The following is a 23,786-nucleotide window of genomic DNA, read 5'->3' as shown; positions in this document are numbered from 1 at the left end:
TGAGTGTGCTAACCGGAACTAGACTTCATATTCAGCATTTGTCTAGAACTGTAACTCAAATAACAAGGCCTCTATTAACTAACTGTGGGAATTTTAGGCCAGTATAAGATTACTGTACTCTGCTTAGTTCAAAGAGAAGTTACTGTGGTACTCACCGTGTACTGCCAATCATAAGGTTGATACCAGCAGCTGAGGGCCTAGAGATTTGGCGGATTGTGTTTAGCATACGTTCATTAACGGGGTCCAACTGGCTGATGATATCAGGCTGCTTGGTTACTTCAACAACCAGAGCCTCCATGGCTGCCCGGAGAGCAGTGATACAGGCAGCAGCTTCATGAGATATTTGCAGTCTGATCCTAAAATAGAGAAAAATGATTAAAAATGAGAGAGGTGGTACACATTGAAAAAGACTATTATCTTTCAATTTCACACATGGCAAGTGATGGGATAAATTTAACTTCTTTCCAAGTACCAATACTTTCAACTAATGTAATGGCCCCAGAATTAGGCAAACACAGGTAGGAAGAATAATCATCTAAGGTAACTTCTTGAAATTCGCTGCTAGCTATTGGCAGGAGTTGTGAACCACAAAGTCTACTGAGCAAAATACTCTTAACAATACAGATCACTCAGCCTCCAACAAAAGAATGAAATAAGACACTAAGATTGTTTTGCAAGTTTTCAAGAATATGACTGAGCCTACTAACCATTCGTTATATTCTATCAATTTCTGCCAAGTGCTTACTACCCACTCACCACTAGTTTCTAAGTACTATAAAGTATATAGAAAAAAGAGGTGCCCAAGCTCCAATCAGACTCTAATTCCTTAGTGTAGTATTCATGGTAGTGGATGCGGCTCCAATGCCTAATGCATCTGCTTCTGCTGGTATAGTCAATTTAAGACTTTACTACCAACTATGAACCATACTCCTAAGATATTCTACTCGCCAAGAAAAGACAGTGTTATAAAGCATCTCATTTGTGCCATCAAATTTTGCCATGTTTCACAAATTAAGTTAGATTAGCAGCTAAATCCCATTACATTTCAATTTAAGAATTCAGTTGAGTTCACATATGAAAATCCATACCAGTCATCTACAAGCACAATCTGTCCATCAGACTGGACTTTCTTGGAGGCAAAGAGAAGCAGCTGCAAGGGGGTGACTAAGGTCATGCCTTTAGCAGAGATGGCCCGGGTTCGAATCTGAAGACAGAGAAAGAGGCAAGAGGAAATAGTTGACATTCCAACTGTCAATCAACTACCATATAATGATAATGAACTATGCTTTGAAAATTAAAACTCATGTTCCCACTGCACATTAATAAGTAAAGATAATTTGGATTTCAAATGTAAACTTTTCTAAACATCTTTTCTTACCTTTTCACCAAAAACAAAGAAGGGAGATGGGTACTTCATGTCTTGGCTACTAAAAGGACAATTAACAGATGACTTGTGGATAAGCGCATTACGCCCTTCAGTGGTGAGAATCTTTCTCTTTTCCTTATGATAGCACACATTGGGGTACACGCCAAAGGCCAGGAGAGAGATAACAACATCCAGATTATTGTCTGGTCCAGTGTTAGTAAACACTTGTGTCAATAAACACTCTGTTAAGAGGAAGGAGATTAAAAAAAAAAATCAGTTATCTGGCTAATCCTTACATTGCATGTATTTACCAGAATTAGATGATAATTAGAAGAATTAACTCCTCCTCCACCCTCCTTTTTCAAATAACCTGTCTAACTTCCTCTCTTCTCAGAACTCTTGCACTCAGATTAAGTGCAAGGAGAAATTCTGCTGAGTAGCCACAATAAGAAAATTAAAATGTCTGTATTCTCTTATAGATTCAATAAAATATAAGCTTGGAGTATTTTTAAAATACCCCCCAATAACCATCTACTCTCAGAATAAGAGCTAGACTGATATGACCACAGTGTTCCATATGCTGTTTTTAAAAAGCTGTTCCTTCTACAGAAAATGGAATGACAACTTAAGAGGAACCCACTAGAAGGTGGTGGATGTCTTCACCCAAACTATGCTTTAGGCACATGGAAAGTATGATGGTAAGAGAGCAGATATACTTCGTTCTAAAAAACTTGAATCCTAGTCCTATAAACTTCCTAATTGAGTCTGGACATGTAACTTAGGCTTCTGTGTCAGTTTCCTCATCTATAAAATGGGGTAGTAATATATGCATCTCAGGACTGTTGTGAAGAATCTATCACACAAAAATGTTTTTCTCTTTTCCTTTGATTTTGAGTAAAAAGCTACGAACTGGGGCTTCCCTGGTGGCGCAGTGGTTGGGAGTCCGCCTGCCGATGCAGGGGACACGGGTTTGTTCCCCGGTCCGTGAGGATCCCGCGTGCCGCGGAGCAGCTGGGCCTGTGGGCCGTGGCTGCTGGGCCTGCGCGTCCGGAGCCTGTGCTCCACAACGGGAGAGGCCACGGCAGTGAGAGGCCCGCGTACCGCCAAAAAAAAAAAAAAAGCTACCAACTGGGAAATCCCTGGTGGTACAATGGTTAAGAATCTGCCTGCTTGGGCTTCCCTGGTGGCACAGTGGTTGAGAATCTGCCTGCCAATGCAGGGGACACAGGTTCGAGCCCTGGTCTGGGAAGATCCCACATGCCACGGAGCAACTAGGCCCATGAGCCACAACTACTGAGCCTGCGCGTCTGGAGCCTGTGCTCCGCAACAAGAGAGGCCGCGACAGTGAGAGGCCCGCGCACTGCGATGAAGAGTGGCCCCTGCCGCTCGCCGCAACTAGAGAAAGCCCTTGCACAGAAATGAAGACCCAACACAGCCATTAAAAAAAAAAAAAGAAAAAAATCCGCCTGCCAATGCAGGGGACACGGGTTCGAGCCCTGATCCGGGAAGATCGCACATGCCACGGAGCAACTAAGCCCGTGCGTCACAACTACTGAGCCTGCACTCTAGAGCCCGCGAGCCACAACTACTGAAGCCTGCGCGCCTAGAGCCCGTGCTCCGCAACAAGAGAAGCCACCGCAATGAGAAGCCCATGCACCGCAAAGAGTAGCCCCTGCTCGCCACAACTAGAGAAGGCCTGCGTGCAGCAACGAAGACGCAAAACAGCCAAAATAAATACATCTAAAAAAAAAAAATTAAAAATTTAGTCAGTTTACAACAGAAGAGAATTACTTTAGTTATCTAGATATTCCCCAACTACCTTCTGTCTCTCAACTAAACAGCTGTTTCTGGTTATGTGTTCCAATTTTCAATGTTTCAGGAAAAACTGTCTCTTAATCCAACTGGAGAAAAGTACAATAGTTCAAATTCACACAAGAAATGAACAGCTGGATTACTATTCCTATATCACGTATCAAAGTCCTCTGTAATTGTCCACTAAAATCTTATTTAAAGCCAATTAAAATTTAACACGGTAGAGTTTACTTCACACCTAAAACTGAACAGATGGGCAAATTAATAAATCACCTCACAAATCACTACTTGAGGTATTTCAACAAACTGTTCATTCAAAAGGTGCTAAAAGCTAGACCTGTATTCTTCACAAGTGGATGGATTTAAAAAATCCTCCCATCTAAAAGAGTGGATATGTGTACAACTGATTCACTCTGCTGTACAGCAGAAACTAACACAACACTGTAAATCAACTATACTCCAATAAAAATTAGTAAAAACAAAAACAAAAAGTCCTCCCAAAGTAGCACAATTCTCAAAAGGTCTATTAATCATCTCTGTACTAAATTACAATTTGAACATTATAACCTTTTGCATCCTGTAAAAGACGGAATTAATGTGAAAAACTGACTATCACCAGAGTTCAAAGAACTAAGAAATAGCCAGGAACATAGAAAAAGCAAAGGGTCTAATGTTGGAAGCTAAAATATACTGCACTGTCAATGTGCATGTATTACATTAAGGTTACTTCAAATGCGTCTTAACAATGTGAGAATCGTACCTTCTGGAAATCCAGAATTAATCAGGATCTCTTTGAGCTGAACTTTGGCTTCCCAGGTCATTCTAAGTGTAGCCATATTGAGTCTTTTGTGCTCACAAAAACGTATCTCTGCTTCTTCTCCACCCATTCTAAAACAAACAGGTTGTTAAAAGTCATTCCCAAAGCCTAAAGAACTAGATACACATTACAAACTAGAGACAGTTCACCCAAATCTTATAACTCTCCTCTTTCAAGCCCATACCTAGCATCATCCCAAGCTTGGAATACTGATAAAAGGGCCACATGATCAGAAAATCTGTTTCCAGCAAAATTTCGATGGATGTAACCCAGTCGCTTTCCTTCACTGATGAAAGGCTCCGGAAAGCAGGTGGCAGCAGAGATGGTACAAACAGCATCTCCCACACTGAAACAGACAGGAAAATTCAGTCTAGATCACATTCTTGTTCCAGCAGCTTGGGCAGTACTGTCAACTGTGGGTCAGTCTTTATTGGCTATGATATTGCTTTAATAGCACTGAAACTGGCTGAACAAAAAGAATTTTACAGCTGCTCTCCAGAGGCAAAAAGGGGAAAAAATAATGAGTTCTGATATTAATGGAAGCATACTTACCATAAACTGACCAAGTATTATATTTTTCCTTTCCCATTCTCCCTCATCTTACAAAATTTCTTAATCTTCAAAACCTTCTAATAACATATACCTGTTTTCCTAATCTTTCTCTTTCAAGGAAAACTACTTAACCTACTTAACTGCACTTCTCTTTTGAGAAGTCTGTGCTCTTTCCCCAAAAAAGTTGGGCCCAGGTGTCCATCCATTGACTGTTTGTTCTTCTCATTTCACACTTTTCTCAGTATCTAAAGTATGCCACTTCTCTACTGAAGAATATTTAGTTTTTTCTTCTATTCGAGCCCATCCTGTTTTTATTGGGAGGGGAATAAAATTCGAAAACTGTTTTACCATTTAACTATCAGCAATAAGACAAAGCACTTACTAGAAGATACACCCCATTATCATCATTTTGCCAAGACGAGGCTCAATGGGGAGTTTAGCCAGGATTCGTCCCAGAGGAGTCAACTCATCATTGGTATCTAATGCATCAAGCTCTGTGGAGAGAGATTTCTTTGTGAGCAGAAACAGTAACGAACACCCCTTTAACCTAGGCAAAGATGAAACATCTGTTTATAGATTAAGGTTCAGATACTGCACTTAAGTTTTCCTCAACTGTCAAGCCAACTGCCAGCACCATGCTCATAGCCAACAATTCTCTTCACTCAAAAACAGAACAAAACCAAATTCTAGAGCACCTAACATGAAGAAGGTACTAGAATTAGGCCCTGTAGGCTGTAAAGCTGAGTACAGTCCATGAGAAGTCTATAAATACAGTAATAATAGCAGCATAAACAGCTACATGCTCTAACAAGTCTGATAGCATCCATTGATAATTGCTAGAAAGAAATGAAATCTGGAGAACAAGTCTGAAGTTCACACAGCAGGTGAGCATGAGATTCCAAATTCAAATTCAGATCCCCCTGGACTCCAACACCCTTATTTTTTTCCACTATACTACACTGCCTCTGTAAGTGTGATAAGAAAATATAAATAGATGTTCTATGAAATGTACATAAAACACTGTGGGTATCATGAATAATTCACGTTCTGATCATTAACCACTGGTTAAGAGATAACGCATGCCTTTTCTCCATTTTTTCCCCCAAATAAGACTCACATCATCCTTTTCTTACCTTATGTTGCTCATTTTATATAGTGACCACACTAAGTACATTAAACAACACTGGAAGCTTTGTTATCACAGCCCTGTGGACTATATCCTCTTCTTGACTCATCTGTTAAGTGTTACTTGCCAGGACAAGACAGATGGTATAATTAGCATGTGTTAGGCAGCTCTGTATTTGTAGGTACCTCTAAGTGTGTGCTCTGCTTCAATCACAGCATCCAAAGGCGGAGGTTCGATTGCCTTGGCCAGGAATTGGCCAATTCCTCCCAGACGCAGAAGTTTTATGCTCAAAGCAATTTCATGCAATGGTGTTCGGAACATCTCCGGGGTCATGTGGGTTTCAAGTCTAAGAGAAAATAAGCATAAAATAACCATCTTCACTTGTGTACACACACGTTTATTTAACAAAAACTTCGCAGAGAGATAATCAGGAATATATAGAGCTGCCCTTCCTTCATCGTTTTACAATTACAAAAGTACATTTTATATTTACTACAAGGACTCTCTGGACAAGACCCTCTTAAGTGGTTGAGTAGTGGCTTCCGACTTTACCCGTATAGCTTGAAGGCATTTTCAGCTGAGTGAAGGAGGATGAAAAATTATCCCAAATCTCTAATGTTATTACCCCCACCCTGGCTTCTTCAGGTCTGGCTGCTGACAAACATGGGTTAAAGTAACTTAATCTCATTTTGTAGAATGCGGAAACATTTACAGCCTAAAAGAGTGTAAATGTTTAAGATTATGTGATACATTAGGCAGAAATAGTATTAAAATCCAAGTCTCTACGTTTCCAATTCAGGCTTATTCTATATAAACTATATATAATGAAGATTCATAAGAACCATTTGGAGGTGAATTCCAACACTGCTGGTAAGACCTAGATCAGCTTTAATCAGGTTTACATAGATGCATATAGCTTATCTATTCCTCATCCTACAGAGAAAAGAACAAAAATCCCTTACAGATCTATTCATGCTGTTAACTAATTAGGAGCTGGTTTTACTCTAATATTAGAGTATAGTACTTGTTTATTCAGGTCAAGGGACAAGCCAACCTTTAAAAAGAACTAAGTGTCTTCCAAATGTTGCAGCCAGTCTCCTGCATCAACTTCTGATGCTCAAATAAACCAACATTTGTAATTACTAGGGAGCCATATGTTACCAGTATAAAAGCAAATCAAAGCTTTGACCTTTCTTCAGTGTGCTATATACATCTGGTCACCTAAATTAGTCTGTCCCACAATTCTTCATTGCGGTACACACAAAAACACACCTCCTAACTCTACCTTTATTATCAACTGGTTAAAGCTAATGTACACCACACTGATTTCCAGAAACATACAACTAAATATATAACTTAAGCCTGTAATTCAGAGAGAGAAGTATTTTTGAAATTGGGGGGTGAGGTGGGAGGCAAGGAATAACGACTTTATTTGGAAAGCTAGCAAACTGAGAAGATAGTGAGCTCGCACCCCAGAGAATTATTTTTTAAACCAATTGGTCTCATCCACAAACACTGTCCAAAAGGATCTGTGGTATAAACGGAAACGGACAAGGTATTAACAGACTTGGATTTCAGTCCTGGAGAAGTCAGCTAAGCTTCTTAAGCTTTGGCTTCCTTACCTAAATAATGCCCTCTGTTTCTCAGGCACCTTATAAGGAGGATCATATGACAGAGGTGATGTGCTAATGGGGGGGAGGGGGAAGGGGAGGGTGTCTATAAATACAAGAGTATTGTTATTTTAAAGTTATTTTTCAGAAAAGTTAACCATTCCATAAATATCAGTAATCCCAAAGTGATAAAAGATGTGTGGTATGGAAAACATATGTTATGCTTTTAAAAGGTTATTAGTAAATAGTAAATCGGTATCAAACATGCCACCATTGATAATTTCTGATTTCATCCTTACCACAATCTCACTACCTAAGCTTGGTTTCCTCCAATTAACTGGAAGCATTTATGTTCTGAGTTCATTAAGTTTATGTCAGGGCAGAGAGGTGTGGGGAGGGGTGTGTGTGTAAAAGGCTAAAAAAAAAAAAAAACCCCAAAAACCAACTTCATTCTTTACTCAAGAATTGGTCTTACCTCTCAAAACGAGCTCGGCTACAGAGGTGAAAGCAGAATCCAGGCCGTACACGGCCAGCTCGTCCTTTCCGCTGCTCGAGGTTTGTTTTGGATGCCCAAACTGTAGCATAATTGGTCATATTGTTGTGAGCAGTGAACAGCTTCACTTTTTGCCTAAATAGGAAAGAGCAGTTAATTCTAAAACTCACGTGTACTATCAATACATAACTATTACATTTTCACTAAGTGGCAGACGCTTTCCAGTCATGCCTACTTGCGATGTCTGTTTGTGAACAGCACCGATAAGAATTTGACTCTGCACTCTTTTAGGTTGCCAACCTGCTAGGAGGCAATATAATATACGTGTGCCACTTACCAGCTGGATGATCTTGGCCAAGTTACTAATCTTTCTGTGCCTCATCTGAAAATGAGTATAATACTATCACCTACCTTGCAGTGTTTTTATTTATGAACATTATGTGAATTAATGAACATATAGCATTTAAACAGGATCTGGCACGTGCAGGTAAGTGAGTGGTAATTATTCAAAGCCAACTCTATCCCGAAGTTTAGTTTAATTTTTAGGCAATCTATGATCTAAAGGCTATGTGCTAAACTGGAACATGTGGCACTTCTGATGACCTCACCAAGTGGTGTTGGCATGGTCCTCTTGAACCCCTAAGCAACCTCAGAATCTGTCAATGTTATACATAGGCAGCTGGCACTAAATGACTGGGATTGGCACAAAAGAGGGGCATGCTATTCACCATTCCCTAAAGTGGGCATTGGCAAATCTTCAATTGCCAGGAAAGGCTTAGGGACTACAGACAGAAGACATGAGGCACAAACTGGCTAGACAGAACAAAGTTTCGACGTTTTTGTCCTCTCCCTGTATCAATTAGCATGTAATTACTTTACCTATACACAATGCCTCCCTGTGTATTTCCCAGGGCATCTCATACCAAATATGCAGTCTTAATTCTTAAGTAGTGTCCTACAAATAGGACACTTGTCATGAGCTAAATATTGGACATCTTTATACACCAAAGAGCATGCCATTGTGTGGCAGTGGTCAATGGAAACAGCCAATGGGAAATGAGCAAAACACCAGCAGACAAGAATAAGTGGGAAGCAGTCAGAAGTTAGTGTTAAGCTTCGTCACTTTCTACCATAACTGATATGATGATCAACACCAAGAATCATTAATTACACTATAACTCAGTACATACAGATGCAGCACAGTAATTCTGATGGTAAGAGAACACAACAGTTTTAAAAATAAGGTGTTTTTGATTCTGTTAACTGATTCTAGACACTACATGGAGTATTCTAAAGATTTACTGTATTCAAGGCAATGGGTTCCTTGGGAACTTACTTGCAGGAGTCAATGACATAAACAACATCATTTATGGTAATGCTTGTCTCAGCAATATTTGTGGACAAAATAACCTGTGAAGAAAGAAATGGTATTAAGAAAAATTACACTTCAGAAAATATTTTCCTATTATGTACTTAAAAGGAATGGTCTGCTTATGTAACAAATGACAACAGAATTACAGAAATCTTTAAATAAATCACTCATTCATTGACTGGATAACTGAAAAACCTACTAAGCTCATGAAGAAAGGACCCCCTTTTTCTTCCTCAATTCAGATGGATTACAATTTTTTTGGATAGCTCTTTGAAGGTCTGTAATAGTTGTCTAATATCTACGTTACTTCCAACCCTGTAACTGTAATGTTTACTACTTACCTTGGTTACTCCACCTGGTACTGGATCAAATACTTTGCGCTGTTCCTCTCGAGGAATCTGAGAATGCAGAGGTAGAATCTGATACCTATGGCTTCCTATAAAAATATGGAAAAGTTAAGGTCTAAAAATAGGAGCCGAGTTTAAAACTTCTACATTATGCATGTTTTTAATCAAAAATCGATACAACACTAAATTTTGTTTTCACATATTGGCTAGGGTGCAAGCAAAATCATTCATTTTTCACTCAAATAGTTGAGTTTTCGAAGAAGACTCATACCAAAATGTGGATTCATTTCCAAATGCTTCTGCATAGTATAAATCAAATTCCAGCCAGGCAGAAAAACCAACACAGCTCCAGGAACGTTGAGGGTCTCGATGTACTTAAGTAGAGCCTCGATGAGTTCAAAAGGAGTTTCTTTCTCATTCAGTTGAGCCATGCTCATCTTTGTTTCTGGACCATATTCATCACCACAGATCAGGTTGCAATTTGCCTGCAAAAACCAGGGAGACATATTTTGGACTGTCTCCATTAGTACAGCTCATGAGTTAAGTCTCCTACATTTTACTTAATGTTCACATGACACCTAATGTCCTTATTGATTCTAGCTGATTAGTCTTATCTGGCATATAGAAGAAATTTAATTTTCAAAAACCACTGCACGTTGACATACTGAATTTTTCTACTGACCAATACTTCCCATAGGACGTGACTAAAATTCAAGCACAAGCTCTTAAATTTGACTCTAAAACTTCTAATGGCTCCTTCTACCAAGCTTATTTCTCTTATGACTATAAACTCTTGGTTTTTCAAAAATATTTTCCTTACTGATTAATAAACTGCTCCTATGATCCTCTCTTTGTATCAATTATCATGTAATTATATATACACAATGTCTTCCTGTGTAATTCCCAGGCTCACTCATACCGGTAGACAGGGTATTTGATTACCTCATCTACATCTGAAATAATGTGGTCTGTATTTTCCAAAAAGTCTGCCTGAGAACCAATGATAAACCAAACCTTCAGTAATGAGAAATGAAGTTGTTACAATTGATTCCCACCCCCCCAAGAAACTTTCTAATTCATCAGATTTGAGGATATAATTCTTAATATAATTCATTTATATCCTCAAATCTGATTAAAAGTACCCAATCCTAGGTTATGTTTATCATATTCTGCATTGCTGGCTGCCTTATGGCATTCGTTTTGTTCATGTTTCCAGATTCAAGATGCATTTTTAAATATCACTGATCCAACTCTGAAACACTACGAAATAAGTGTCACTTTTCTTTCCTGTTTCTTAGGAAATCCCTCATCATCCCCCACTTTAATACTCTCTCCATCTGCGAATGTCATTACCATACAGTCTCTGTAACCTAGGACTGTAGCTGCTGTTGCTTAAACTTTACTGTACATATGGGTCACCTGAAGGTCTTGTTAAAGTGTGGATTCTGATTTAGGAGATCTGGGGTGGGGCACAAAATTCCACCTCTCTTCCAGTTTCCCAGGTGCTGTGGCTCATGGAAAACACTCTGAGCAGCAAAGCCTTACAAAATGGGAGTTATTAAATATCTTACTCCTTTCTCTTTTTTTAACCTTTATGCCAGAGATGATTTAACTCATGGTATGAAAAGCTCTTTTCACTGAACATGGAATTCTTTGGAGTGAAATATATCAATTCATTCAAAGATAGACATTACAGTCAATTTTTAGAAGTTTTTTGTAACGCTAACTCATTGCATGTTTTTGCTAAAATCATTCCCTGCAATAACAATTTTGCCCACAATGAAAATTCTTCATGAAATTCACTTACATCATCATCGTCACCACTATCATCATCCTTATCCTTCTTCTTCTTGTCCTTTGGTGGAGGAATGAAGTGGGTCATCTGAATACAGTCTTCCAAAAAATATTCTGCCAGGACAATCCAGTCAGGTAAGTACTATGAACTTGCAGAACGAAGCAGTCTTTAAAACTCATTTTCTAATTCATAATTCAAAACTACCTTCATACCCTTCAATCTGATTCTTCACAACTGCCAAGAAACTTCAGTGTCAATAAACTCAGTGTTTCCATCTCTTGGACCTTGGAGGAGGGTGAGGTATCTCTCATACATGTTCCCACAAAGCCAGTCAGGGTATCCGCTATATACAACATTCAATCAAACATTCATGGAATGCATATTGTGCTCTATGTTGTATACTCCCACAGTGTGGGTGTTATATATGGAGAGAAATTACTATCAATACAATAATATACCATAGTCCATCCTTCCTCTATCAGGATGTACAGATAAAAATGGGTTCCTTTTCGTTATTACTCTTAAAAAAGGACTTCAATGCGAAGGTTGGAACATCTACTGATCAATTATGCTCCTGAGGTTCTTTGAAGTGTTCCAGAAGTATCTCATAATCGAAACACTTCCCCTCTATACCCTTAGAGCCCCAAAGTACCATTCTCATCTCATTATATCAAAGGTACACACTATCAACATGACTCATCACTGATGATATTAAACTTGATCAACCTGAGGTAGTGTTTGCCAAGTTAACTCCATCGTTAAGTGACTCGTTTCCCCCTTTCCATACTCTATTCTTTGGAAGCAAGTCATTAAGCACAGCACACACTAAAGGAGTTAAGCATCACTTTTCTGAGGTAAGAGAGAGTATCTACGGAATTTTTTTCTAGTTCTTCCATATGACAGCTTTGTCTTTATTACCCACTTATTTATTCAACCACCATATAAATTCATGGGCATCTATTCTATACTTTAGGTTATAATCCAATACTACATTTTCTACTTTTTTGTTCCAACTATTCCATTTTTGGGCACTGAGAGCTTTCATGTTGACTCCTATGTCCCTTTGTCCCCTTCACTGTTTTTTAATTTTTTTAAAGCACTTCCTTACTTTCTGTCACTATAAGATGTTTCAGGCTCATCTTGTATATTCCCTGCCTCAGCTTCAGAATCAGTCATTTCTTCAAGGGCATCTGGTTCCTTTAACTGGAGAATGGTATTGGAAACATGATCTGGGTGTTGGGCAAGATCCTTGCTACTGGGATGTCATTACTTCTAGGCCCGCTCAGCAGACAGAGATAGGAAATATATCTATGTATGCTAATCCATGGATCCATACACATGTATATTTAGTTTTGTATCTATCCATTTCTATCTAAACACGAGTTCTTACTAATGTCTCCAATTGTAATCCAGTACCACAGGGTTCATTCAAGCCTTCCCTCATACTTGCCTGTAACCTCCCACTCCAGCAGTAAACCTGGTTCCCACCAACTGTCATCCATTTAATTATTTTTTCAATGCCAGTATGCATGCAAAGCAGTTGCAGGATTATTAACCTGTACCCTCGTGAGATATGAGCACACTGACTTTTATTTCAGAGCTACCCTCACCTTCTGAATTTCAAGTTAGCATCCTGACGTAGCCATTCATCATTTCATACGTACACTGAAAATTTTTTAGCTTATTTTCATGCCCTCAATTAAACTGTGCTGTAATTAATTTTTAAAACCAAGCTACTAGATGACTATTCTAGAAAATGGTGATGACAAAATCTTCTAAATAAACTCTTAATAATCAGATATTTGACCTTGAAACTCTCATCTTTTGTGTGTGTGTGTTACGTGGGCCTCTCAGTGTTGTGGCCTCTCCCGCTGTGGAGCACAGGCTCCGGACGCACAGGCTCAGCGGCCACGGCTCACGGGCCCAGCCGCTCTGCGGCATTTGGGATCTTCCCGGACCGGGGCACGAACCCATGTCCCCTGCATCGGCAGGCGGACTCTCAACCACTGTGCCACCAGCGAAGCCCGAAACTCTCATCTTAATCTCACTTCAAATCTGCCTGCTCTGGCTCTAAGAAAGATTGATTCTCTAGTTAATTTGACCCTGGCTGCTTAAACTTTTAACAGTTATTTCCCAAGAACATCTATAGGCATATTAATTTACACTTGACTATAAAATCTTACAAGTTAACTTTAGCTGTAAGGACAGGAAATTCACTGGATATGCAAACTCAAGTTGTAAATGAAACTCACTACTGCTTGACTAAAACCCCAAGAACGCTATGATGCATCTGATACCCTCATTTGGATTTTATTTTAAATATCCTTTAAACTATTACTCCAATCTCTAGGATTAAGAAAATCCACACACTACAAAAAATGTTCACCCTCCCATCCCACCCCCACGATATTTACCTTGAACTGGGTAAGTCCTCCCATAAACTTCAATGATTGGGCAACTGAAGAAATATTCACAGAACATGCTCGTATCAATAGTAGCAGACATGAGAACAATGCGAACTTCAGGATATGCCTGAACAACATCACGCAACACTACCAAAAGGAAGTCAGTCTATTAAAACACAAACACAAATGGAAAAATAAATGCACTGAAAAGTCCTTGCTCACAAGGTACAGCTAAAAGATTTCTTGTGTTAATAAGCCACAAGATATCAGTGAAATTCAGTTTCTTGGGCGGCTTATAGAAGTAAGATGAAGGATTACAGTGGGATACGGTAACTGTTTTTAACAACAGTTGTAGCCTACTCGTGGAAATTAGAAATGAGCACTACTAGGGTAGGGGAAGGGAAGGGAAGAGAAAAAAAAAACATTAACGAGAGGAAATTTTCAGTGAAATTTATATTTTCAGTTGCACAAACTACTAGAGAAAAGGCGAAAGCCATGATGAGCCAAAAATCAGTTTTCCAATCACCTGTAAAGTGAATCTTACAAATGCTGAAAAGGCTATATTTAGTCCATTCAAACAAAATGGTCGAGACATTTATTATTTAATAATGTAAAGTTTCCATCAACCCACCAAACAACATGAAAGCTAGAACTCTGATAAAACCTTTCTCCAGCTATGGGGTCTTCAAGTCCATCACTCTGCCTCCCCAAATAGAGAAATCCACCATCCTGAATCTTTTTAGTCCTTTTCATATACCCTTCCTCTGATCTATATGCATATCTAACTAGACATACATACATATATATGCATGCATACATATATTTTAAGATTTACCTATTCTATTCTTTTTTTTTTTTTTGCGGTACGCGGGCCTCTCACTGTTGTGGCCTCTCCTGTTGTGGAGCACAGGCTCCGGATGCGCAGGCTCAGCGGCCATGGCTCACGGGTGCAGCCGCTCTGCGGCATGCGGGATCTTCCCGGACCGGGGCACAAACCCACGTCCCCTGCATCGGCAGGCGGACTCCCAACCACTGCGCCACCAGGGAAGCCCTGATTTACCTATTCTTAACTTTATGAGAAGGTATGATATATTTTTTTTTTTTTTTCTTCTTGCGTTATGCGGGCCTCTCACTGTTGTGGCCTCTCCCATTTGCGGAGCACAGGCTCCGGACGCGCAGGCTCAGTGGCCATGGCTCACGGGCCCAGCCGCTCCGCGGCATGTGGGATCTTCCCGAAACGGGGCACGAACCCGCGTCTCCTGCATCGGCAGGCGGACTCTCAAGCACTGCGCCACCAGGGAAGCCCGAGAAGGTATGATATTTTATGTAATCTTTGGGGATTTCCTTTTTCACATCCTATAGCACTGCTAAGACTCACCCATGTGTGAATCACCAGAGTTATTCTTTCTGATGACTATTTAAATATCCCAATGTGTGTATGTACCCATTAATTCGATTTCTGGTGGTAACTACTGCAGGTATCTGGGTTGTTTCCGGGATTTTACTATTACGAACATTTGCTACTCTGAACATCCTAGTTCATGTCTCCTATGGTACATATGCCAAGTTTCTGTGGGTAAGTGTAGGTATGGAACTGCACTCAGGATGTGTAAATGTTGAACTTTTGCAGATAATGCTCAACTACTTTCCTTAGGCATTCCACCAGTTCATAAACCACTATGACCAATGGATAAGAGATCCTGCTGATATTTATATTCTCCAATACTCGGCATCATCACTTAAAATTTTATTAACCAAATGGATATAAAGTAGATGTACCTTATTATGGTCTTGGTGTGCACTTTCCTATTCGCCAATGAAACTGAACACCCCATCATATGTACTAGCCAAATATCATTCCTCTTTGTAAAATGCCTATTTCCTTGTTTTTCTACTGAGTCATCTGTACTTTGCTTACTGATTTGTAGGAGGTGTTTATATTTTCTATACTAATCCTTTGTTGGCTATATTGGAATCTTCTAGCTTGTGGTTTTCCTTAAAGTATCTTTTGAATGAATACACGATCTTAATCTTAATATAGATGAATACCTCAGTCTTTTGTTTCATGGTTAATGCATTTCATGTTCTAAGAAATTCTTCCAGAAGGTATAGAACTATGTTGCCCAATATAGTTGTGGCTACTGAGCACATAAAATGTGCCTGGTCTAAACTGAGATGTGTCCTAAGTGTAAAATACACAGACAGATTTTGAAGACTTAATATGAAAAAAACCCGCAAAAAAAAATCAATATATTTTTTATATTGACTACATGATGAAAATATTTTAGATATACTGAGTTAATTTTACCTGTTTTTTTTTCACCTTTTAAAATATGATGCTAGAAAATTAAAAACTGCATGTGTAGGCCACATTATATTTCTACTGGATAGTGCTGTCTAGATGTCTGCTTATATATTCTACTCCAGAGTTTTAAAACTGCTTTGGCATTTAAGTCCTTATCCATCTGGAGCTGATTTCTGTATCTGGTTATAAGGTAAGGATCCAAGTTCAAGTATTTCCTTATGGATGACCAACTGTTTCCAGCTCCATTTACTGAACAGTCCATTCCCTTTCCACTGATCTGACATGCCACCTATCACTCACTCTATTATACCGAAGCTGCATGCAACACACAATCTGTTTCTACACTCTGTATTGTTGTTGGTCAAACTGTCATCTCATCTACTATACTGTCTAATTATTATAGGTTCAAATTAAGTCCTGAGATCTGTAAAGCAAGACCCTTCATTCTGCTCTTCTACATGAGTCCTTGTCATTTCTGGCCATAAATCTTCCCTATAGGTATTTATAATCAGCCTATTAACAAAACCTACTGGGAATGGATTAGAATTGCATTCAGATGTGGATCAACTTCAGGCAAACTGACATTTATATTATATTAGCCGTGAACACAATCTGGTCTTTTATAGTGTTTTGTAATAAAGTTTTATTTTTCCTGTATAGGTTCTGCATATCTTTTTGTTGGACTTAGTCTTAGGTGTTTGACATTCTGACTAGTGCAGTGGTATCTTGTTTTCTAGCTGTTTGTAATGTACACAAATGCAACAGACTTTTGTATATTAACTTTTTTTTCCCAGCCATATTGCTAAGTGTTTCTGTTCTTTTTGGCCAGGCGGCATGTGGGATCCTTATTCCCCGACCAGGGATTGAACCCGTGCCCCCTACAGTGGAAGTGCAGAGTCCCAACCACTGGACCGCCGGGGAAGTCCTCTATTATTTCTAATAATTGGTCTTTTAAGTTCTCTTGGGTTTTCCCCGTAAAGTGACGTTTAGATAAGGTTCATCTGAAAGAGAATATATGTTTCTGCAAAGGTGTTTTTCCATTTTTACTGTGAATAATACATTAATACCGACAATCTTTCAAGAAAAGTTGACCAAAGCCACTTATTTGGGGGGAAAATAGTAATGATGATCCATGATGTTTCTAGTGTGACCTGGAATAATTTAAACTCTAAGAACATTGGTATGTTACCATGCTAGTAAAGAAAATACTGAAACATTTATTATGATTAAGTTAATTGGGGGGAGGGGAAACATTAGTTTTCAAAAGATTCTGAACGACAAAAGCAGCAAAAATTTTATCCTACGGAATAAATTTGATTTAAAAAGGTCATCTGAAAGACCATGCAAACTTTCTTACTTGCTTTAGCTCAACCATAAAGATCAAAATTTTGCTAAAACTAAGTATGATGAACAACAACGGCTATGGAATGATTTTCTAAAGAGGATGAGCTCCAATGAATGTTTTAAGTAACAGTAGCTTGGAAATAGTTTGAATGACATACTGTCCACCCACTAATACCTCTGTGTGGATATGTAAAATGTGCCATAAAAACAAGTCACTGATTTATGGTATCAATCTCTGAATTATACAATTGTATAAGTTAATTCTATACAAGTTTTTCCAAGGACCAAAAGAGGATAGGGTGTGAAAAAAATTCTAGCTTTTTCTTAATTCTGGCATGATTATCATTAACGTTGGAAAAGACTAAAGCTGCAAACATCCAAAAACACACCATTAACTATATTAAATTTAAAATTGTGGAAATTCCCTGGCTGTACAGTGGTTTGGACTCGGCGCTTTCAGTGCCATGGGCCCGGGTTTGATCCCTGGTCAGGGAACTAAGATCCCACAAGCCAGGCGGCGGGAGGAAAACAATGTAAAGTTTATCACAGATAAATTTTCAATTCAAAGAAAAACTGATTATTAAAATTCCATCAGCTATTCAGTGATAAATCATTAGTTTACTTGCTGAATTATGCTAACTTAATGATCACTGCAATAATACTTACTTTACAATAAGAGGTCTTTACTTTTAGAACTCTGTGCTTTAACAAAGGGAAAAAAAAGGGTTTAACGGCTTTGCTAAAAAAGGTGTCCAATATCTTAGTGACTTAAGTTCCTAATTTTGATAGAAGTTGTAAGCTATGGGAAAATGGAAATAAAATAAAGACATTCTACTTCATTTCTCTTTCTTCAGAATTTTAGCACTGGTACCTTACCATCACTCTCAAGTTACTTACATTTATGTCTCTTTCATGTATTTCATCTACAATTACATGACTGATTCCTCGAATGCCTGCTTCTAATTTTCTTAGGAGTACACCTTGAAAAGAAAATCAGAGTAAACACTGGAGATGAGTTTCTATGTTAAAGTAGGGAGGTAAGGAAAAGTGCAAAGAAACCAGTTTCTAGACAATCAACTATGCTTCAACTACTATAACCCCAGCGTTTTAGGAAAGAAATAATCATTGGTATATTTAAATTATTAAAGAAGTGATCATGCAATCTGTAACACATTTGTCTAATGAAAACATATTTAACAGTTCCAGCAACCTAAGCTGATTTCATTTGCTCTGCACTACAACAGCCAGCAGGTACATAACACCCTCCATGAAGAGAAAAACTGCCCAAAGTTCTATTTAAACAAGAATTCTGAAACTGGGCTCTTGATTTATTATTTCCAGTCATTCTGTGCTATTATCAAGTTTTCTTCACAAACACAATGTAAACCCCAAGTGAAAGGCCAAAATAAAACAGATTACTGACCCACAGTACAAAACATTATACTGGCATGAGGGCGGGGAAGTATAGACTCAAATCGAACACTATAGCCACAACTTTTTCCAGGCTCTTCTCCTCTCTCATATGCAACTCGCTCTGCCACAGAAACTGCACTGATTCTCCTGGGCTGAGACAAAAAAAAAAAAAAGTGATTTAAAAGATACAAAATTAGTTACACTTGTTTATTAGGGTTATTAAATCACTGTAGTAAATGTGACCCACTGCCAGCTCAGTAATCAACAGCAACAATAACAGTAGTGATAACATTTAGGAAGCTCCAAAGTTTATTAAAAAAACAAAAAAAATTACCACTCAATTCTACTGTAGACAGTTAAAAATGCTGTTTCTCATTTTGTATATAAAGTGATTCCAAGGTTTTATAGAAAATAAAATTTCTTCACCATTGGCCCTAACTCTTAAACGGTATCAAGTGATTTTCCAGTAGGGAAGCAGGCAGATCACACGTGGAGAGCTTGTTCTTATAACTTCCTACCACAATGCAGGCACACTGCACTGTGTTTAAAGAACTATTTAACTGAGATGTACGGGTTATTAAGAAGGTGAACAACCTCCTTTGCCATATCTACGATTCATTCACTTATTAACTCATAAAGCAGTCATAGCTTATCTGTATTGATATCACGTGCCACAAAAGGTGCTAGAGATAAAAAAAACAAAAAAACACCTCAATGAAATCACTCCTGGTTTTGATGAGCTTATGTAGCTGGGAAAACTGAGTGTATATTACCTTTTCCAGCAATATACATGCTGTTAGCAATAAATATGCTGAACCCTAAAGACAATTATGGGTTAAAATTTTAAGTGTTGGACCTTAACTTTTATGAAAACTTCCAAAGTGTCCCCTGTCTTCTAAGTACACAAAACAGCATTTACTTGGTGGAGACCATGGCTACTATGATATCCTGAATGTATAGCTATGGAGGTACATGCAGATTTAGACTAAATGCTTCCAGGTTGCCTTGTATTTGACTTTGTCAAAAAGTTCCTGATGATAGACTGTATTTTAGTTCCTAGACTGAGAGAGTTTTTTCCGAGTTCCATATTTAGTTAAGTACCTATGTGATTATACCCCAGGTTATATGACATGACCATTTAGGAAATCAGAGGCTAATACAATCTTAAAAAACAAAAACCAACCAAACCAAAAAAACCCCCAAACCAAAAGCCAGTAGCTTCACTAGGACTATCAACATCCTTTTTTTTTTTTTGCGGTACGTGGGCCTCTCAGTGTTGTGGCCTCTCCCGCTGTGGAACACAGGCTCCGGACGCACAGGCTCCGGACGCGCAGGCTCAGCGGCCATGGCTCGCGGGCCCAGCCGCTCCGCGGCATGTGGGATCTTCCCAGACTGGGGCACGAACCCGTGTCCCCTGCATCGGCAGGCGGACTCTCAACCACTGCGCCACCAGGGAAGCCCTCGACATCTTTTGAATTAATATAAAACACGATATATTAATTTCTATATCCCCTAACACAAGAGTCCCTTATGGTATGTGGCTAGTAACACATACAGGTAAAGTGTACAATCACCTAGTTCATATTTATCCTGTCCAGCAAGGTAGGGATTAAAAGATGCCATTTTGAATATACTGTACATTTTCCTGAGCTTATATTCTTTCTGGTTTATGTGCCTTGTTTCGCTGAACAATGCTAGCTTTTAATGACCATTGCCGACCAGTTCTCTGCACCTCACTAACTCTGAATAAAAGTGCTACATGAAGGACTGAGTTATGCATTTGTCCATAAAGAGAAGCATTCTGCTATATACTTATGTCAGGGAACGTGAAGATGATATTCCACTAAAGGTATAAAATACAAAATTTTTTGGGCATTTTCAAGAAGTTCTTTGTATTCTACAAAGAATAGGTAAATGCTCAACACCATTATCGCTTTTCTCTCCTTTTGTCTTTCCTACAGTTTTCAACATTTCTATTAAATAGCTGGCTTCTAGAAAAACTTCAACTCAGTTAGGATATTGGACTCTTCTGAGGTGTATTTCTATGCTACTGGATACTCAAGGATTGCTTTTACCAGCTTGAGGCTGCTTTCAGGTCAATCACCTTTGTAGTTTCCAGCCTTATAAAGTGAATATGGGTACAGCCCTCACCTCCCAAGACATCCACGACAGAGGCTGTTACAAATTAACATAAGAAGTGCTAAAACAACCATCTTCAGAAGCCCTACTGGCCAAATTTCCTTGAGTAAAAGCAGAAAACATCAATATCAAGACGACTCTTCAAACAGCAAAGAAACAAATGACCCTACAATCTCCTTTCCATGTTTTGTATGCTTCTCTGACTTATCGCCTTCCAATTTCAACAGCCCTGACTTCAAAGTAAACATTTAAAATACATATTAAAAAGAGAAGTGCTTCTTTTATTCATAACTGATCCAACTGGAAATCAGTATGATTCTTCCTGAGGGGAGTATGGCAAAATGCATAAAACTTAAAACATGCATACCCTTTGACCCAACAATTCCAGGTCTAGGAATTTATTCCAATGAAATAATCCAGAGAGTATAAAATGTATGTACAAGTATATTCATCCCAGCATACATAAATACCAAAATATTAGAAACAATCTTCAAGTATCTCCATCATTTAAGAATAAAATAAACGTATATGCATAAAATGGAAAATTATGAAGTCGTTAGAAAATTATTCTGTTGCTTTAATAGCAGGTGTGCTGTTACATAAAGGGGACAAGTTAGGATGGTGTACATACAGTATATGTACATGAAGTCTGAAAGGATAAAGGCCAAAAGTAAAAATGATTACTTCTGGATGGTGGGATTCTGCGTGGGCTTTGGTTTCTTTTAAAATTTATTTTCTAATTTTTTTCCCAATGGGTATATAATACTTTTAGAGTCAGAAAAAAGCCACTAAAAATAAAATCTTATTCTCGGTATAATTCTTAGCTCATTATAAATATCCACAGGATAGGCATTTTGTGTGGGAGAACAATGCTTAATGTAAAAGACTATTAATGTTTAAACACTTCTCAGACTGCATGCTACCTGATAACCTATAAATAAGTTGCTCTATTTATCCCCTGAATAATTTCTCTTTTCCCTTGGATATTCAATAACTGTTTTACATACTGCCCTACAATGAATAAATACAAAGCAAGGTTCACCTTCTTTCTAAACCCGCAGAACTACCTTTCCACATATGGTTTAACTTATCCTCTCTTAAATATCCTATAGTGTATAGAAATATTCTATATTCTATAATATAAAGATTCAAGACTAGAGAGACCCCCCAGAACAATCATAATTAACATCTGTGTAACAAAAGTAAAAACCATGACTGCATGTACTATTTTATTTGTCCTTCAGAATAACAGTGAGATTTTTTTCCCATTCTAATAGATAAAAACACAAGTTCACAGGTAAAGGTATTTTGCCTAAATTCATATACATGACTTTAGATGTAATACAAATTTTCTTTACTCCCAACTAAGCCTTTTCCCAATTATTCTGCCTCTTGTTATAATTTTATGTTGTATTTGGATTAAATAACAGAATAATCCATTTAAGTGAGACTAGTTAAAAAGTAGTGGTGATGAAAGCAAGGGATAATGTTAACTCATTCCAACAGAATACTTCAAATTATCCTCCAGCATATGAGCTTTTCTTTACATTTTCACTGTGTATTTATCTGCTCTCATTTGCTCTGTACAATCTTATTACTCTTGCCTGGAGACCAGCCATAGCAGTAGTTAGTTCTAAGTGATTACCTCTTCTTCACAATTCTACGTTCACTTTAATTAATTAAAACAGCTAATATTACCGGTAAAACTTTCCATACCACAAGCAGCTAAAGACCTGTCTCAAAGTGTTTTTTTGCAGTATTCAAAATCTGCATCCTTTATACCCCTCTTGATTTATCCAGAACTGTAATTTCTCTTCTTAGCGATCTGTAACTGAAAGAGTACAGCTTTCAGAACTTTGCACCCCTATTTCTCATCTGGGTATTTAAATACATGTAATAGATCTAGGCTGCAATAAAATACAAGATTTCTAAGGCATCAGATATCACAAAACATACCAGACTCCACTTTCTCTATTTTCTAAGTTCTGAGTTTATTTTACATGACAGCTGTATCCTGAAATGATGGTACCTTGGGGTACGTGCAGAATTGCCAAAATATTCACAGATGTTAATCTAACATACTTGATTTGCATCCTAGCAATTTTTTTTTTTTTTTTTTTTGCGGTGCGTGGGCCTCTCACTGTTATGGCCTCTCCCGTTGCGGAGCACAGGCTCTGGACGCACAGGCTCCAGACGTGCGCAGGCTCAGCGGACATGGCTCACGGGCCCAGCCGCTCCACGGCATGTGGGATTCTCCCAGACCGGGGCACGAACGCATGTCCCCTGCATCGGCAGGCGGACTCTCAACCACTGCTCCACCAGGGAAGCCCAACATCCTAGCAATTTTAATTCACCTCTCTCAACATCTTTAAGGTCAGAAAATAACTATTTCCTATTTTCAATTGTTGCACACTCACACCTTAAGTTTTAAGTGGCTTGAGTATGAATAGCCTGAAGGCACAAAAAGGATACAGTGAGTTTGGTATAGAATTTACACTAAAGCTGGTGGTAAGGTTACGAGTTAAAGTTTGAGTTACTCATTCTATTTTATTCTAGTTCATAATATCTCTCAACTTGTGCTCTATGACCTGAAATAACACATTTAACCAAGCACATAAAAAACTTAGGTAATGACTTCATGTGGTTTCCTATATATGACTGCAAGTGGAGGAAAAAGGAAAAATGAGGGCTTCCCTGGTGGTGTAGTGGTTAAGAATCTGCCTGCCAATGCAGGGGACGTGGGTTCGAGCTCTGGTCCAGGAAGATCCCACATGCTGCGGAGCAACTAAGCCTGTGTGCCACAACTACTGAGCCTGTACTCTAGAGCCCGCGGGCCACAACGACTAACTCCGTGTGCCACAACTACTGAAGCCCGCGCACCTAGAGCCCA

The 23,786-nt window shown here is 38.6% G+C and overlaps 1 protein-coding gene across 1 annotated transcript in view; it reads right to left on the bottom strand.

The window, feature by feature from the left end:
• The window catches only part of DHX9 (DExH-box helicase 9), a 52,653-nt gene that overhangs the window by 1,590 nt on the left and 27,277 nt on the right, over positions 1 to 23,786 (bottom strand). The window contains exons 12-26 of the mRNA XM_007450132.1: positions 18,768 to 18,909; positions 18,242 to 18,324; positions 13,705 to 13,861; positions 11,303 to 11,403; positions 9,767 to 9,980; positions 9,490 to 9,584; positions 9,113 to 9,186; positions 7,759 to 7,911; positions 5,859 to 6,019; positions 4,930 to 5,041; positions 4,180 to 4,341; positions 3,939 to 4,066; positions 1,379 to 1,608; positions 1,089 to 1,204; positions 156 to 356 (exon numbers count right to left, since the gene is read on the bottom strand). Of these exons, the coding sequence (XP_007450194.1) occupies positions 156 to 356; positions 1,089 to 1,204; positions 1,379 to 1,608; positions 3,939 to 4,066; positions 4,180 to 4,341; positions 4,930 to 5,041; positions 5,859 to 6,019; positions 7,759 to 7,911; positions 9,113 to 9,186; positions 9,490 to 9,584; positions 9,767 to 9,980; positions 11,303 to 11,403; positions 13,705 to 13,861; positions 18,242 to 18,324; positions 18,768 to 18,909 (2,129 nt within the window). The remainder of the gene's footprint in view (positions 1 to 155; positions 357 to 1,088; positions 1,205 to 1,378; positions 1,609 to 3,938; positions 4,067 to 4,179; positions 4,342 to 4,929; positions 5,042 to 5,858; positions 6,020 to 7,758; positions 7,912 to 9,112; positions 9,187 to 9,489; positions 9,585 to 9,766; positions 9,981 to 11,302; positions 11,404 to 13,704; positions 13,862 to 18,241; positions 18,325 to 18,767; positions 18,910 to 23,786) is intronic.

The sequence above is a fragment of the Lipotes vexillifer genome, unplaced genomic scaffold (assembly GCF_000442215.2).
Source record: "Lipotes vexillifer unplaced genomic scaffold, Lipotes_vexillifer_v1.1 scaffold97, whole genome shotgun sequence".
NCBI lineage: Eukaryota > Metazoa > Chordata > Mammalia > Artiodactyla > Lipotidae > Lipotes > Lipotes vexillifer.
The sequence above is the reverse complement of the archived record's forward strand: the minus strand, read 5'-3'. Positions and strand labels throughout refer to the sequence as shown.